The following is a 16,140-nucleotide window of genomic DNA, read 5'->3' as shown; positions in this document are numbered from 1 at the left end:
TTACTTGTTTAACATGAGTTTTATATGACTCCTATTTCAGAAAACAAATTAATCCTTGTTCCCGGGACAGTTTTTTGATTTGTTTTGTTTTGAGATTGCCAGCACTAGCGCTCTCATTAAGCACATTTTTCTTTTGTGTTGTCATCTCTCGTCCAGAAATGAAAGGTCATCTGATTCCTGTGTGGAGCAAATTATGTAACAAGTTTCTCTTGTCCCATCCTGCACTGTTTCTGCTGTTGGTAGAATCTGGCCCTGGGCATCTCAGTGAATTTTGATTACCAGGTTAAGAGTCAAAGGATGACAGCACAGAATTGTGCTTTTAAGATAAAGAGCTTAAAAGAATGTATTCAAGAGCATGCAACCAAGACATGCATACAATTTTGTGTGTTATACTTGGTAAAGCTTAAATTACAATGGAATATAGGTTGAAGTGTTTTTTGTTTCAGTCCAGGGATTGGCAAACTCTTTATATTATCAGGGACCACAGTAAATATTTTAGGTTCAGTATACAATATGGTCATATTCAACTCTGTCATTGTAGTGAGGAGCCCTAAATTAAAAATAAACAATCAAGTAAGTCATTTAACTGTAATTTTTAGAGCTGTTATACTGGTTTAAATATCTTTACTTGATCTTAAGAAGCTAAGAGGCTATGATTAGTGGAATCAGTTAACAAGGATTTACTCTGTTCACTGTGTCCCATACTGTACTAGTGAATGCATTTTAAAAAAAACAAGGACATCCTGGTGTCAAGTAATTTATAAATTTATAGAGTCAAAACCAACATAACCTGAAACAAATATAGAGTACAATGCTTCATAAAAGAAAGAGGAGGGCTAGAGCGCTTCTGTTAAATGCTAGTGAGAAATAGCAAATGGCTAGTCAGTATCGTGCATGAAGATGAATAGCTGCTTTATAATTTCTTCCTGCCATTTCCTGTTCCATTTTACTATCAGAACATAGAAATGAAATCTTTAATGTCTGAAAATTTAGTAATACAGAAGTTAAGAAGCGATATTCTGAGAACTTTAGATAAAACACTGTATGTAGTAGGTATCAGTATTACATCATTGAAGTAAGGTCTAGTTGCCACTTAAGTAGACTTATGTATTAAATACAAATTTTATTTTAACATGTAGTATCAATAGCAGTGGTGCGGGATAAAATGAAATTCAAAAAGATCAAACGGTCTCAGAATTTAAGCATCTGCTCCATGTCATGCAGGTGATATTTAGGATGGGTGATAGGTACACTTGTTGGTTTTCAAAGTGTGCAAGTGTTTGCTTTCACTAAGGCAGCATCTATATACTGGGTTGAACTTGTCTGCTAACTTTAGCAAGAAGCTGTGGTGAGGCATAGTTAGCATAATACAGATGACTGTCGTCGTTGCTGTTTTTAGCAGGAGCAGTATGTCTGACTGGCTAGCATCTGTTTTCTCTCCTTGTCATAATATGCTGGAGATAGTTCAATTTTTAAAATGCAGGTAGCCCTCAAGTAAAAATTTATTAATATGTTTAAAGTCATGACCTATAATGTCGTTTGGACTGAAGGACGATTTTCAGGTTTCGTTTAACTGAGGAGTTAATTTTTTAGAAATGTTCTGCTACAGTGAATTTTTCTCTTACCTCATTCGACATGGTTTGCACGTGACCCCTACAAAAGAAGAATTTGTTTTTATGGATTAGTGATTCTTTCTAACAGGTACACCGAAAAATCAGAGAAGATTCAGATATGGCACAGGATTCTCTGCAGTGCCTTGCCCAGTTAGCTTCTCTACATGGACCCATCTTTCCCGATGAAGGATCCCAGGTTGATTATCTAGCACACTTCATTGAGGGATTGCTGAACACTATCAATGGGTAGGTATGCTCGTTCTTTTGAACGGAAGAAGGAACCTTCCCTTTTCCTCTGGTATTTCATATGGAGGAAAAAAGAAACTAAGGCTTTTTCTGTTCTGTGTTTTGAAGTAGAGTTGTCTGTCTATTTGAAATTAATACAGGTACATGCCTTTACAAGTGAATGATGATAATATTTTTGTGTTTGGAAATAGAGCTTATCTTGTACTGCTAAATAACCCTCATGATTTGGTTTGTAGAATCGAAATAGAAGATTCTGAAGCTGTGGGAATCTCCAGCATTATCAGCAATCTGATAACTGTGTTCCCTCGGAATGTCTTAACTGCCATCCCCAGCGAACTTTTCTCCTCCTTTGTTAACTGCCTCACACATCTCACTTGTTCTTTTGGGCGAAGTGCTGCGTTAGAAGAAGTGGTGAGTGACTGTGCTAAGAGCTGTCTGTGTCTGCTTGTCATAGGAAATTTGTGCTGCCTGTAGAACATTGTCTCATGACATTTATTGTTATTGAGTACTAGTAGCTACTGTGAAAGTTACATTTTATGTGTAAATTAGTGGCTGTGTATATGGAAACATGACCTAAATTTTTGTAGATTTAAATTAGTCTTGGAAATTATAATTTTGAGATAATTAGAATGAAATGTTTTTGTTAAATTATACTGATTAGCCCATGTTTAACAGTGTTTAACAAGTATACCAAATACTGCTAAATAACTTCATGATTGGATGTAATTATGTGTAAATTAAATTTTATCTATGTTATTTTGATATTTTTATTTAGGACTTATTTGGAAAGTATGTGATGTGTACTATTTAAAATTGAATTTGGTAAGCCCTAATTTACATTCAAATTAAGACTGGTAATAATGTGAATGATTTTTTTGGGACAAGTACAAATTTTCAGGTGCTTTCCAATTTTTCTTTTTAATGTAAGGAAATACACACTAAAACCCCTTGACAACACGGCTGCTTTGTAACAGTTACTAATAACTTGAGTAATCACTGGAAACAGTTGACTTGTGTGCACAAGGTAGTGACTTGATGGTTGGAATTGATTTTTCTTGTTATAAATTGAAAGGAGGTTTTTTAAAAAACAATTTTAAAAGAGAAAATACTTTGTGTGGATGCCTCTTAGAATTTCATGTTTAATCCTGAGTTTACATCTTACTCTGGCAATGTTTGGCAGTTTGTAAAGCTTCTAACCTATTCAAGGAATCTGGGAATGATTGTGTTTATGTAATTAGGCTCTTTTAAGATTTAATGAGAGGTTTGTGATGGAAAATTATATATTAGATGAGTAGAAGTTCTTAGACATCATACGTGAGATTTTGCATTTTTCAGGATGGTAATTTCTGTTCTAAATATGAAAGTCCATGTTGAAGTTAAGTGTCTCAGCGTTAGTCAAGCTCTTTGACAGGCTCGGACTGAAACGTGGTTTCACGTGACAGACTTCATTGTGTTCTCCTGGTTTTTCTCTGTGGAGTGAGATGGACTCAGGATTTAGCATGTTAGTCGTCTGTTTAGACATACAGCTACCTTCAGCTTCTCGAAGAGGGTTCTTACATTTAGCAGACTGGCTAGAAAATATGTAATATTTTGGGCTTGAAATTTTTATCTTTGAGATTTATTTATTTTGAGCAAGAAGCTTTCTGTCAAAATTGGGTGTAGGAGAGAGTAGGAATCTAAGACGATAGATCCACTTTATCAGCTTTCCTCCTGCAAAGACATGCTGCTGTGCTTAAAGTTAGGGTGCACCTAATAGGTTTCATTGAAGAAAGTGGCTGTTTGTGTCTTTTAATTCTCTCAGTTTATAACTGTTTGTATTTAACGGTTATTTTTAAAGGCAGCTGACTACCAGTTCTATAGGACAGGAAGAGAAAAGCTGAAGCTCTGCATCAATTGTGGAGGGTACATTTGGGAGGCCTGGGAAGGTTGGAGTATGGCCCTGTCATGTGACTTGCATGATTGCTAAACAGATTTCCCAAAATGGCAGTTAAATCTTCATGTTTGGTCATCTTGTACATCCTGGGATTCTTCAGCTAATAACTGAAGGTCGAGAGCAAACCCAGCCAGGACAGACTGATGTAGGATTGATTACCAGAGGGCTCTTACTTCTGTCACCTTGTTCTTTTGACTACCAGGTAGTTTTAGTGCTAGTTCACAGTGCATAGTTGTTCTGAGCTGGAAATCAAATCATATTTTAAGGAAATTTTGGAGAAAATGAGCATTTGAATAACCAACTTAGTAGTTCACATGGTGTGGGATGATGACACATTTGGAGGGGACAGTGGTCACACGCTTGAGTGATCATAAACACAGACTGTTTAGGATGACCTTTGGGTTACTTTTTCAACTTCGTTTAGTATGTTTTCTTCTTGGCAAAATCAGGGTGACAGGTTTTTTTGTGATGCTTTTTTTCCCCTGGTTTGTCTTTCTGTTTTGTGGTGGGACGGGATGAATTTTGAGAGGGTCTGGATATGTAGCATAGGGTCTCATTCTGTGTTTCCTGCCTCTACCTCTTGAGGTAACAGACTGTATTCTACCATACCTGGCTTCTTTCTGAGGGAAAAATGCCTGTGTGAGATCAGCCTTTACTCAATGAGAGTGAGTCTCAAAAAGGGACTTTTTAAAAAGTCCCCTTTAAAATAGGGAGCAGAGAGCAGCAATACTCTAGGAGATGGGGCTATAGCTTGACCTTCTGTTGTGGATGACTGAGAAATCTCTGCAGCGCCCCCACCCTGTGACTCTGAGAACTAAGAAGGCGCACACTGACAACACTCATCCTGACTCTGAGAACTAAGAAGGCGCACACTGACAACACTCATCCTGACTCTGAGAACTAAGAAGGCGCACACTGACAACACTCATCATGCTTACATTTCTTCAGCCTACAGAACTGTAGGGAAAGTGGACTTGAGACACAGGGATATTTTTTATGCTTTGCATGTTGGAAGAATACCTCTTCCCAAATATAAAGATAAATTTGGCTCTATAAGAATATTTAGAAAAAATTTAGCTATTGTATATTAGATACAGATTATTATTTAAAAGTATTTTAAGAATTCCTTGCAAAGCTGGGTATGGTGGTGCCTGTCTTTAATCCTACACTCAGGAGGAATGATTCCAGGACAACTAGTGCTACACAGAAAATCCCTATCTTGGAACAACAACAACAAAATAACAAAAAATAATTGCTTGTTTTGTTTAACTCAACTTGGATCACAGATCTTACAATGCAGTGACTTTTAGCTTGGATATGAGTCAATTTTAATGTTTTAAATAGGCATGTTAAGTCTTGCAAGAATGTATTATTGTGCAAGTATTGTGGCATTTAGAGTAAAGCTTATTTGCCATCTCAATGCTTTTTAATATGGTATTGTTCTATTTTAAAATGTTTTATTTATTTTATGTGCATTGGTGTTTTGTCTGCATGTATGTATGTATGTATGTGTGAGGTGTCAGATCTCTGGGAACTAGAGTTACAGACAGTTGTGAGCTGGCATGTAGGTATTGGTATTGAAAGCAGCCAGTGCTCTTAACTGCTGAGCCATCTCTCTAACCCCTCTGTCTTAAAAAACAAACAAACAGTTATTGTTGCCATATTTAATTTAAGTGATACACACTAGAAAAGAATCTAAATACAACAGATTAATGATATAAAAATATGGTTCTATGAGTCTTTTTTTTCTATTAATGTGTTCGTTAGTGTTATACTGTGTGATGCAAATACTGTTTGGTGTGTCATTGTGAATGGGGGTGTGCCAGTACCTATGTTTTAAACACTGTGAAATATTTTACTCATATGAAGTATACATTTCATGTTTAAGTATAAAGATAGTATAGAGGGAACGACCCTGTATCACCCACCTAGATTAAGACACAGTATATGAAGTTTGGCACGATAGCTCATGTTGGTAATCTCAGCACTCAGAAGGTTAAAGCAGCAAGATAGTAAGGGTGAGATTATCAGGACTTAGAAATAGTATGTGGATGGAGCCCCTTTCTCACTTATTTATCTGTGGGCGGGTATGGTTCCCTATTCCCCTCCTGCTCCTGTGGTTTGGCTTTTGTTATATAACTTGCTTCTGCCAAATGATCTTCTCATCGTGTCTACAAGTAGATGCTGCTAATGATTTCCCAACTGGTGTACCTGGCACTTTATCTTACTGTCTTCTGTGGTAATTGACTTTTTCCTTTCTCAAACTTCTTATAGGCTGGAATAGGAAATTCTGGGGTTTGGTAAGTCTAAGGACACCTTAGAAGTTATCCTTAAATATAAAATTCTATGTGAAATTAATTGTTCACATCGATTTCATTGCATATTTTTATGTACATGACCATACTTAGGAAAATAGCCGGGGACTGTGTGGTTACTTGAATAAGAATGGCCCCCATAGGCTCTTGTGTTGAAGTGCATAGTCATTAAATGCCACTACTTCAGAGGGATTAGGAGGCATGTCACTGGGGGTGGATGGTGGGGTTTTAAAAGGCACAAGCCAGGCCCAGTGGCTATCTCTTCCTGCTGTCTGTGGATCCAGATGTAGAACTCTCAGCTATTTCTGTAGCACCATGTTTGCCTGCATGTTGTCATGCTCCCCACCATGATGATGGTCCGAACCTCTGAAACTGGAAGCAAGCCTCAGTTAAATGCTTTCTTTATAAGATTTGGTCACGGTGCCTCTTCACAGCAATAGACCGATTAGTCAGGGTGGTAATGTAGCTCAGTGTATGAGCACTTGTCCTTCATGCCTGAGGCCTTGAGTTCACAGTTTATTACTTTGAAAATGGGGTGGTGTGAATAAAGGAAGTAAAAGACGTTTGATATTCAATAGAAAGTGCTTTCTAGCCAGGCAAATACCAGTATCCAGAACTCAGGGGCAGAGGGTCTCTGAAACTAGGCCTGCCTGGTTTACTTAAGATCCAGGACAGCTTACAGGGCTTCATAGAGAGACCCTCTCTCAAAAAAGAAGAAAGTGCTTTCTGATTCCATGGGAAAAATTTGGATCTGTTGTATTGGTTATTTACTCTCTATGGGAAAAAGCACAGGGGTGTGGGTTGTGGATAGTGTCATTACTATTAGGGATATATTGGGAGTTGTTTGCCGATTATAAGCAAATTTGTAACTACCTTAGTATGATGTGTATTTGTATACTTTCAAAATAGCTTATACTAGATTTATATATAGGTAGTGGGGGCTGGAGAGGTGGCTCAATGGTTAAGAGCATTGCCTGCTCTTCCAAAGGTCCTGAGTTCAATTACTGGCAACCACATGGTGGCTCACAACCATCTGTAATGAGGTCTGGTACCCTCTTCTGGCCTGAAGACATACACACAGACAGAATATTGTATACATAACTTATAAATAAATAAATAAATAAATTTTTTAAAAAAAATAAATGGGGGGGCTGGAGAGATGGCTCAGTGGTTATAAGAGCATTGCCTGCTCTTCCAAAGGTCCTGAGTTCAATTCCCGGCAACCACATGGTGGCTCACAAACCATCTGTAATGAGGTCTGGTGCCCGCTTCTGGTGTGCAGACATACACACAGACAGAATATTGTATACATAATAAATAAATAAATATTTAAAAAAAATAAATGGGTAGCGATATAAAGACTATATTTAATGTACCTCTAAGTTCACAGTGAAAATATAGAATGACCTCATACACTTCTCTCCTTACCATCAATCTGCCCCATCAAGCCTAGAACATGGTGGTATATGTATTATTATTGGTACGTCTGCATTGACACATGGTTGTTGTGAGCCCAGACATGCATTCCATAGAGCTTATTTCTGCTGGTGTAAATTCCTTATTTATTTATTTATTTTAAATGTATTTATTTTTATAAACAGGGTCTAAATGTAGGTTCTGGCTGTCCTGGAACTCACTACATTGACCAGGCTGTCTTAGAACTCACAGAGATCAACCGAATTCTGCCTCCTGAGTGCAGGGTTTAAAGGCATGCACCACCACCATCTAGCTCCAGTTGCTCTTTTTTAATACAACATCTAAAATAGAAATAAGGGACTAGTGAGGTGACTTAGTGGGTAAAGGTCGCTTGACTGCTGTCAAAATCCTCTGTGCTTCACCTGTTTATCCTTCTACACCAGGCTGTGGAGACCCCTGGGCGATCTTTGTTCTTCCCCTCCTCTTGTCTCCTCTTTCCTCTCTCCTCACCCTCTTTCCTCTCTTCTCCTCACCCTCTTTCCTCTCTTCTCCTCACCCTCTTTCCTCTCTCCTCCTCACCCTCTTTCCTCTCTTCTCCTCACCCTCTTTCCTCTCTCCTCCTCACCCTCTTTCCTCTCTCCTCCTCACCCTCTTTCCTCTCTCCACTCTAATTTCTCTCCCCAACTATTTTCTCTGCCTCCCAAGTAGTGGGATTTAAACATGTGCACCACTGTGTCCAGCCCTACTACTCTTATTATTGTCTCTGTAATCTTCATCTCAGAATGTCCTCTACTTGGAATCATGTAATACTACTGAGCTTTAATCTCTGAAATTACATTCATTGTCAGGCATGGGCCAGAGCAGATTTTCTGTACTGAAAGAGTTCTTTCCAGACATTCATTTGAGAGAACATTTCATTATTTTTGGAATTATATATTCAAAATTGTCAAAGCATAAATGTACATTTTTCTGTGTTTGAAGCACTTTATATCCATGCTTCTCTACACCTTCAGGCTAGTTATAGGCAGAGAGAAGTACTGATAATCATGTTTTCATTTCTACTCCCCCTTCAAATTCAAATAGAGTAAAGTGGGGTCAAGTAGGTCCCATAAGCTCTAAGCCCCTCTCGAAAGCCTCTGGCAGTAGGCCTACAATGCTCAGAGCATGAGCACATAGTGTCTAGATTGGTCTTCTTAGTCATCTGTCCACATGCTGCCAGCCAGGCTGCTGGCCGGGCTCCTGGGTTTGGGCCAGAGTGGCCATGGAGCAGAGCCAAGGTATTATGAAAAAGCACTAGCTTAGGTTTCACTTCTCTGGGATTAGACTGGAAGATCCAATTGCCAATTGTTATCAACCAGATTTCTCACACTTTGCCTGATGAGTTACTTTTTTGGTATACGTAGAGAACCAGAGTTTTCTGTTATTGTTTTTCTTTTTTCAAGAAGCTCCGTCATTATTTTAAATCGCCATCCAATGTGTAAGGGACTTGTGCATTCTGTTTGAGATCATTCTAATATCAGTGCTTAATAAAGGCATTGTGAAGAATTCCTTTAATAATATGCACGTGAGGCTTTAACTTTTAAAAACTACTTTTACATTTTGATGCATACCTTAAATATGCACTTAGAAAAATGATAGTTGATCTTTAAGAATGTCCTGCTTTTCTCTTTGTGAGTCTAGTTCAGGGGATGCTCCCCCTCAGTCCTGTTAGACATGTTTATTTTGGCAAGATAAACTGTTAAGACCTGACAAATGATGTCTGAAGAGCACATGCCTTGTTAAGTATACAAACAAGCCGCAGTTGTTTCTATGGGAAGAACGTATCCTGTTCACTTCAGGATTCCCGTGCTTAGCTCTCAGCATTTGATGAAATGTAGAAGGAACAGAGCTCCCTTTCCCATTGTTTATAACCAATATTGTCCTTTGGCTTTTTAGCACTGGTTTGTTGTTGTTGTTCATTTGTTTTGTTTTTTTCTGACTTTTTAAAAGTAGTATATACTAACAAAACAGAACAGTTTTTACACTTGTTTAACATACTTTGATCATATTTACCTGAGACACTGCCAGACAATGTGGTTTTCTTTAAAACAACAACAAAATGGTTTGGTATCATGTGCTTTCGTTGCATGTAATACAGTGGCTTTTTGCTGCAAATAAGAGGGAAGCCTGATTGCCTGAGCCATCTTGATATGTTCTTTCCTTTCATCCCACTCCATATGCAGGGGCAGTGTCTTCTCAGTTGCATTGGCATCTTCTGCTATGGTTCCAACTTATCCACGCCTCCTGGTCATTGCAGCTTTTTAAGTACAGTGTCCTTCAGCAGAATATTAGATCAATCTAGGGAGGGATTTTATACCACAAATAACTCTGTAGTCTGTTATTTGTGTGTCTATTTCTTGAAAAATTCTTTGTCTCAATGGTGTAGTTTTGGTCTGAAAGTGTAACTGAGAAATAGTAGCTATTCGTGAACAAGAAAAAACGGGAAATGAAAATTATTAATAACTGTCTGAACTAGTTAAGACCTTGGCAGTCTGTGCAGCATGGTGGTCTTACCAGTGGACGAATCTGTGGGATGGTTATGTGCGTGCCCCTGGGGGGCAGAGGCTCAGCTGGATGGGTGAGGAAAGGTCTGGCTTCTTCTTGGTTTGTTTGTTTGTTTGTTTTACCTGCTCATTCCGTTTTCTAGTTTATTACATATTCTCCTTGGTAGTAAAGAACTTTAATGAAAAGGAAGAACTTACAGAGATCCACCTGCTTCTGCCTTCTGGTACCAGGATTAAAGGTGTGCTCCATCAGGCCTGGCTTCATCTTTATAGTCGTAAATACTTAGCTAACTCTGGTGCTGGGATATCTTTGACAGTTTCTGATAGTATGAGCTGAGTCAATGGCCATTGTTTTTGTTGTTGCTGTTGTTTGTTTGTTTACTATATTCTCTCCTAGTATGTGGAATTAGCTGTCCTTTTTTATTAAAATAAATTCTTTCTTGTTAAGGAACTTATGTGACGTTTTCCCCATATAATCCTTAGCTACCTGATTAGGTCAGTTTGTTTTTACTGATTTTGAAGTTACTTGAAAATGTTGGGCTTGAAGTTTGTAGCCCAGGGGTAGAGTGCTTGCCTGGTGTACATGAGGCTCAGGATTCTATCTCAGTACTGGAAAACATATGCAGAAGAAGTGTTTATTTTTATATGTGTGCTGTAGATGCAATTTTCTTAGCTTTTCAAGTAGTCAATATTACTTTTATTTAGAAAATACATTTTTCTTAAAGCACTGATCAGTCAGTCTTTTAAATTAAATGTTAATTTCATATTGCCAAATAGTTATTTCTTTTGTAATTTAGTAAAATTTTAGAAAACTTAATAAATGCTTGATACTTAGAGATCCTTTTCTTCTAGCATGATTTTTAAAATTGTTTTTGTGCATAGCTTGTAACTCTTGTACTGCCCGTTTGTTTTATGAATGCTCTTTTCTTGTAGCTTGATAAGGATGACATGGTATACATGGAAGCATATGATAAATTGCTGGAGTCCTGGCTAACTTTGGTCCAAGATGACAAGCATTTCCATAAAGGTTTTTTTACTCAGCATGCAGTTCAAGTTTTCAATTCCTATATTCAGTGCCACCTTGCTGCTCCAGATGGCACAAGGAATTTGGTAAGTTTTAAGACAGGTGGAGTGGAAAATCACCATAGTCCCTATCATATTAGACAATAGAAAATACTAGAAATTTTGGATAGGTTTCCTCAAAGATTTGCTGAGAGAAAAGTTTCTTAGTTTTATCTACTGGTTCTTTAACTGTGAGCTGTTACGTATAATCACCTATTTATGTTTCCAGTTAGTTACTTCTGTATTGCCAGGTTCCTGGTAACGTCTTTTATATTAAATACATCCTATATTCAAAGGTCTAGGGAATCTTAAGATGCCAAATTGTTTTAATGAAAAATGGAAATCCCCAGTATACGGGGTGAAGTGTAGGTTTTGTAGCTAGCTATGTTACCGTGTACACAGGGCCTCCTTTTTTTCTTTCCTTCTCTTCAGTGCTGTCCTCATCCTTTTGATGGATACCGGGGCTGCTGTCGTGGTTAGAAAGGTGTCCTAGAAAGCTGGAAATGCATGTTGGCTCTGTCCAGCTCCTCCTAAAGCCACGTGACAGGGCCACAGACACATGCCTTGTGGAACATGGTGCTGCATTTCCTCATGTTTCTCCTCCTTCCACCAAATAGACTGCCAATGGTGTGGCCTCTCGTGAGGAAGAAGAAATAAGCGAGCTTCAAGAAGATGACCGAGACCAGTTTTCTGATCAGTTAGCCAGTGTAGGAATGCTAGGAAGAATTGCTGCCGAACACTGTATGCCTCTTCTGACAAGGTACACACAGTCCCGGAAACCCCATGGAGAAGTGCTCTCTGTTCACAGTGACCTAGAGAGCTTTAAACATCCCCCACCCTGTGTCCAGCACACTGGATCCAGTGGACAGAAGCGTGTCATAACTGCATTCTTTGGCAGTAAAATTGCAGCTCAGGCACTACAACATAGATGATAGGAATTATGGAAAACATGGCATGAGAAGTGACTTGGAACAACCAGATTCAGATGCCTTTCATAAACATTGTTTGCTTGTGAAGTGTTATTTTAATTCTGTGTCATAAAATAGAGATTACAATCCTCTAGTGCACTTGAACAGTTGTGTACCATAATATTTTTTGAATGGGTATATTTTGTGCAAACATCTCAGTTTATGTTATTTGGTTATATGGAAGTTATCAATTTTCCTAAGCCTTCCTATCCTGAACTTTATGAAGCTATTGTTTCTTTCCTCTTTTAGTTTATTAGAAGAAAGAGTAACAAGACTCCATGGTCAGTTACAACGACATCAGCAACAGTTACTGGCTTCCCCTGGATCGAGCACCATTGACCACAAAATGCTTGATGATCTCTACGAAGATATTCACTGGCTTATTTTAGTTACAGGTTAGTTACTTCTTTCTTCTTAAATGTAGTTGCCAGTGAAACCATTTAAACCCTAAAAGAAGCCTCATATATTAAGAATAATAGTTTATAGCTGGATGTGTAATTTCAACACACTTGGGAGATTGAGATAGGAGGGTTGTGAATTTGAGGCCAGCTTGGGCTACTAGGGAGACCCAATCTCAAAACAATAATAAAATATATATAGTTCATACATAGTGTTAAATGAAACTTAGATACAGCTGCTGCTGACATAGCAATAGATATAGATATATTTTTAAAAACCACTGGCTGTCATATTCAGGGCCTGTTGTATGACAAATGTTTCCTTTGGATCTCATTGTAGCCCACTGAATTAGTATTGCTGAGTGGTGCTAATCATCATCATCATCCCCAACTAACATGGAGAAGCTGAAAGTATAAGAAATGGTCAGACTGCGGTTAATTTTTAGAGCCAGAATGCAAATCTAGGCAGTTTGACTTTTAGGGTCTTTTCCTTGACCCCTAGACCTAATTAGTGTTTCTATATTGTAATCAAGGGGAAAAAGACTTGACTTTTAAATAGTTAAGTATGAATAGATTCCTGATACAATAGCAGAATTCCCATTAACTTGACAGAATAAATTACTCAAGTTTTCAAAGCCTACATGTCACCATGCATTATGAGATTGATGACTAAAACATTTGTCCTTTACCTTTGCTGTATTTTTGAGGGTTTTCATTTTCTGAGAAATTGACAGTTTCTGCACCTCATCTTGAAATTAACAAGTTAACATAATTTACTTTTACATCAACTTATGTGATGTATATAAATCAAAACTGAAAGCATTTATAGTGCAATTTGGTAAATAGATTTGTTAAGTGTTCATTTTTAATTTTTTTTAAACTGAAGGCTACCTCTTAGCTGATGATACTCAGGGAGAGACTCCGCTAATACCTCCAGAAATAATGGAATATTCCATTAAGCATTCATCTGAAGTTGACATTAATACAACACTTCAAATTTTGGGATCTCCAGGAGAAAAGGCTTCTTCCATCCCAGGGTACAGCAGAACAGATTCTGTGATTAGGTAATATGAACTCTATAGCTGCGCTCTTGTAATTTATGCTGTCTCATAAACTCTGAGTTGATGGGTAGATGACTGGAGGGGTAGGCACGCTGCAAACTGGATACATAAAAGAAATGAGAACTTGGAGAAGCCTCGAGACATAAGGAAGGCAAGGGCATGCTCGCAGGAATTGTCAGGGCTATCTAGTACTGAAAAGAACAAATGTAAAATGATTCTGAATACGACACTTGGAAGTGGCATTCACTCTAATTTACTAAGAACACAGTGTTTGTCTATCAGTAAGCAATAATATGTTTGCATAAGCACCCTTCAGGAGGGAAAAACAGTTCCTAGAAACCAGATGAGCCTTAGCAAGTATACTTTGATTATGCATATGGAAACTGTGTTCGTGGCTTCTTAAAACTGTCATTATTGTATCATAGAAAAAGTTATCCTAAATATGTGAAACTTGAGAGCCCAGTCCCCAGCATTTACAAGACAGCAAGAGTGCCTCTGAGAGGATTCACTTTGTCTTCCTATTAGTAATGGCAATGTTTCCATCAATTATTGATGATGAAGTTAAAGAGGGCAAATCTGAATTAATCGTAGTCTTAGAAATAGATTTGGAAATGGTTTTACATTTTCTTTCATTGTCTTTGAGTCTTAGTTGCTGGTAGAGATTGTAGGGACGACAACGGCATCAGTTGGTTTTTGCAGTTATTCACGGTTTTGTCCCACCTTTATTTTTTAATGCAAACATGTGTGGGCATTTAAAGCTCTGCAATAGAAGATACGGTTTTCTGTTTTCGTTAAAGTTCGAATAATAAGATGATACCAAGGAAATGTTTGGGGCCTTATTTCCTTTATTGGTACATTCTCTTGTTTGTCCTAAATATCGGAATTCTTAAGCAAAGGTTTCTTTCTTTTGAGGTTACGGTTGTGATTAGATTTTGTTGTTTTGTTTGGTACATATCCTGGTGAATGTTATTTCTAGGACTGTTCATTTCAGAGCTGTGCCGTGGCTGCTTTGTCCTAATTCTTGCAGTAAGTGCTGTTAGAAACATTTTCCTTGTATTAAAAGTGCTTTTTCAGTTTCTACATGTCCCAGGTATCTGTGGGAGCAAATCATTTTCATATTTGAGAGCACAAATTTGAGGAGTGTTAAAAAATATATATAAACTGGGTGGTGGTGATGTATGCCTTTCAACTCAGGGCTAAGGAGGCAAAGGTAGGCCTGTGAGTTGGAGGCCAGCCTGGTCTACAAGAGCTAGTTCCAGGACAGCCAGGGCTGTTACATGGAGAAACTCTGTTTCAGGAAGGGGCGTGGGGAGGGAGGAAAGAAAGAAAATGTAATAGCTAGTTTTTTTTTAATCTAAAGAGTTAGTGTAAAATTGATTTGATATATGGGAGAAACAACCTTTGCTTCACTAAAAATGTAGTCCGTATTTCTGAAGAAACTGTCATTTAAGAATGAATCAAGTATCTTCATAGGTTGAACACTTTGAGGGCCAATGGGATACAGTCTTGAACAAAACAAGCAAAGTCCCCTCCGCTTTTAGAGTTCTTAGTAAGGGAGAGCAACTCAACAAGTGATGGGATGTGTTGGAGGACAGAAAGCGTTGTGGGTGAAAAGCCAAGGAGGGCGGGGCAGCTGAAGCTCAGACTCCTGCAGGGGCTGATATAATCCTAAGCAGTGTGATCCATGTGGCCTTTGTTTGGATGATTACTGAGCAAGGATTGGGGTTGGTCAGGGAGTCTTGAAGGTGCCCAGGGTAAGAGCATTCTAGGCAGAGTAAAAATAAAGTAAAATAGCTAATGCAAAGACCAGTCAATCCTGGTGTTCTTGCACAGCAGCCAAGATGCTAGAGTGGAGTGGGTTTTGTAAGAGATGACTTGCAGAAATAAGTAAGGAGGGAAAGAGGTATAGTCTATATGTCTTGTAAGAAACCTTTGTGCTGCAGAAGATGGGGGTGCTACCGTAAGGTCTGAATGGGGGATAAGTCACACATCATAGCACATTCCCTGATTACCATGATTAGAGTGCATGTTGGAAGTAGGGAGACTGCCTCCGGGTCTAGTCATGGTTATCAAAGAGAGATATGGCAATGTTCAGACTACGTTAGGGCAGTGTTCCTTATAAGACTAAGTTAAGGGCTAGCTCATCATGATAACTTCTGATTTATGGGATGCAAATGTAATACAGGACCAATTTGGGAAACTGAGTGCTGCCTGGTATATAAAGTATTCATGACAGGATGCTTGACTCAGGTACTGATCAAGAAATATTAACAATTAAAAAGTATTTGGCTCAGTTGTTTCTTCAACTCCAGCTTCTGATGAGATTTAAGAGTAAGTAATTCAGGGTGGCGTGGGAGAGACAGAGTGTCAGGCAGTGAGAGGAAAGAGGCAGGAGAAAAGAGCTTGTGTACCTATGTGACTGACTGGGTTGGAGAGGCCTTGGTTCTCATAGGTGAGGCAAGGTGCATTTGCAGGAAAGAAGTAAACTGTTGTGTAGAGTTGCTGTCTTGTGGAAGGTGGAGTTAGACGTGACAGGGGCACTGTGGGAAGCAGTTGCTTTTCAGTCTTGGGAAGAAGATGGAAAC

General features: G+C 38.4%; 1 protein-coding gene across 2 annotated transcripts in view; it reads left to right on the top strand.

Annotated features, from left to right (window-relative positions):
* Xpo4 (exportin 4) overlaps nt 1-16,140 on the top strand; it is an 84,371-nt gene that overhangs the window by 47,079 nt on the left and 21,152 nt on the right. For both annotated transcript variants that reach the window (XM_075949773.1, XM_075949774.1), the window contains exons 8-13: nt 1,702-1,859; nt 2,096-2,270; nt 11,000-11,176; nt 11,746-11,888; nt 12,346-12,491; nt 13,381-13,558. In XM_075949773.1, coding sequence (XP_075805888.1) covers nt 1,702-1,859; nt 2,096-2,270; nt 11,000-11,176; nt 11,746-11,888; nt 12,346-12,491; nt 13,381-13,558 — 977 coding nt within the window. The remainder of the gene's footprint in view (nt 1-1,701; nt 1,860-2,095; nt 2,271-10,999; nt 11,177-11,745; nt 11,889-12,345; nt 12,492-13,380; nt 13,559-16,140) is intronic.

Source organism: Microtus pennsylvanicus, chromosome 15, assembly GCF_037038515.1.
Source record: "Microtus pennsylvanicus isolate mMicPen1 chromosome 15, mMicPen1.hap1, whole genome shotgun sequence".
Classification (NCBI taxonomy): Eukaryota; Metazoa; Chordata; class Mammalia; order Rodentia; family Cricetidae; genus Microtus; species Microtus pennsylvanicus.
The sequence above is the reverse complement of the archived record's forward strand: the minus strand, read 5'-3'. Positions and strand labels throughout refer to the sequence as shown.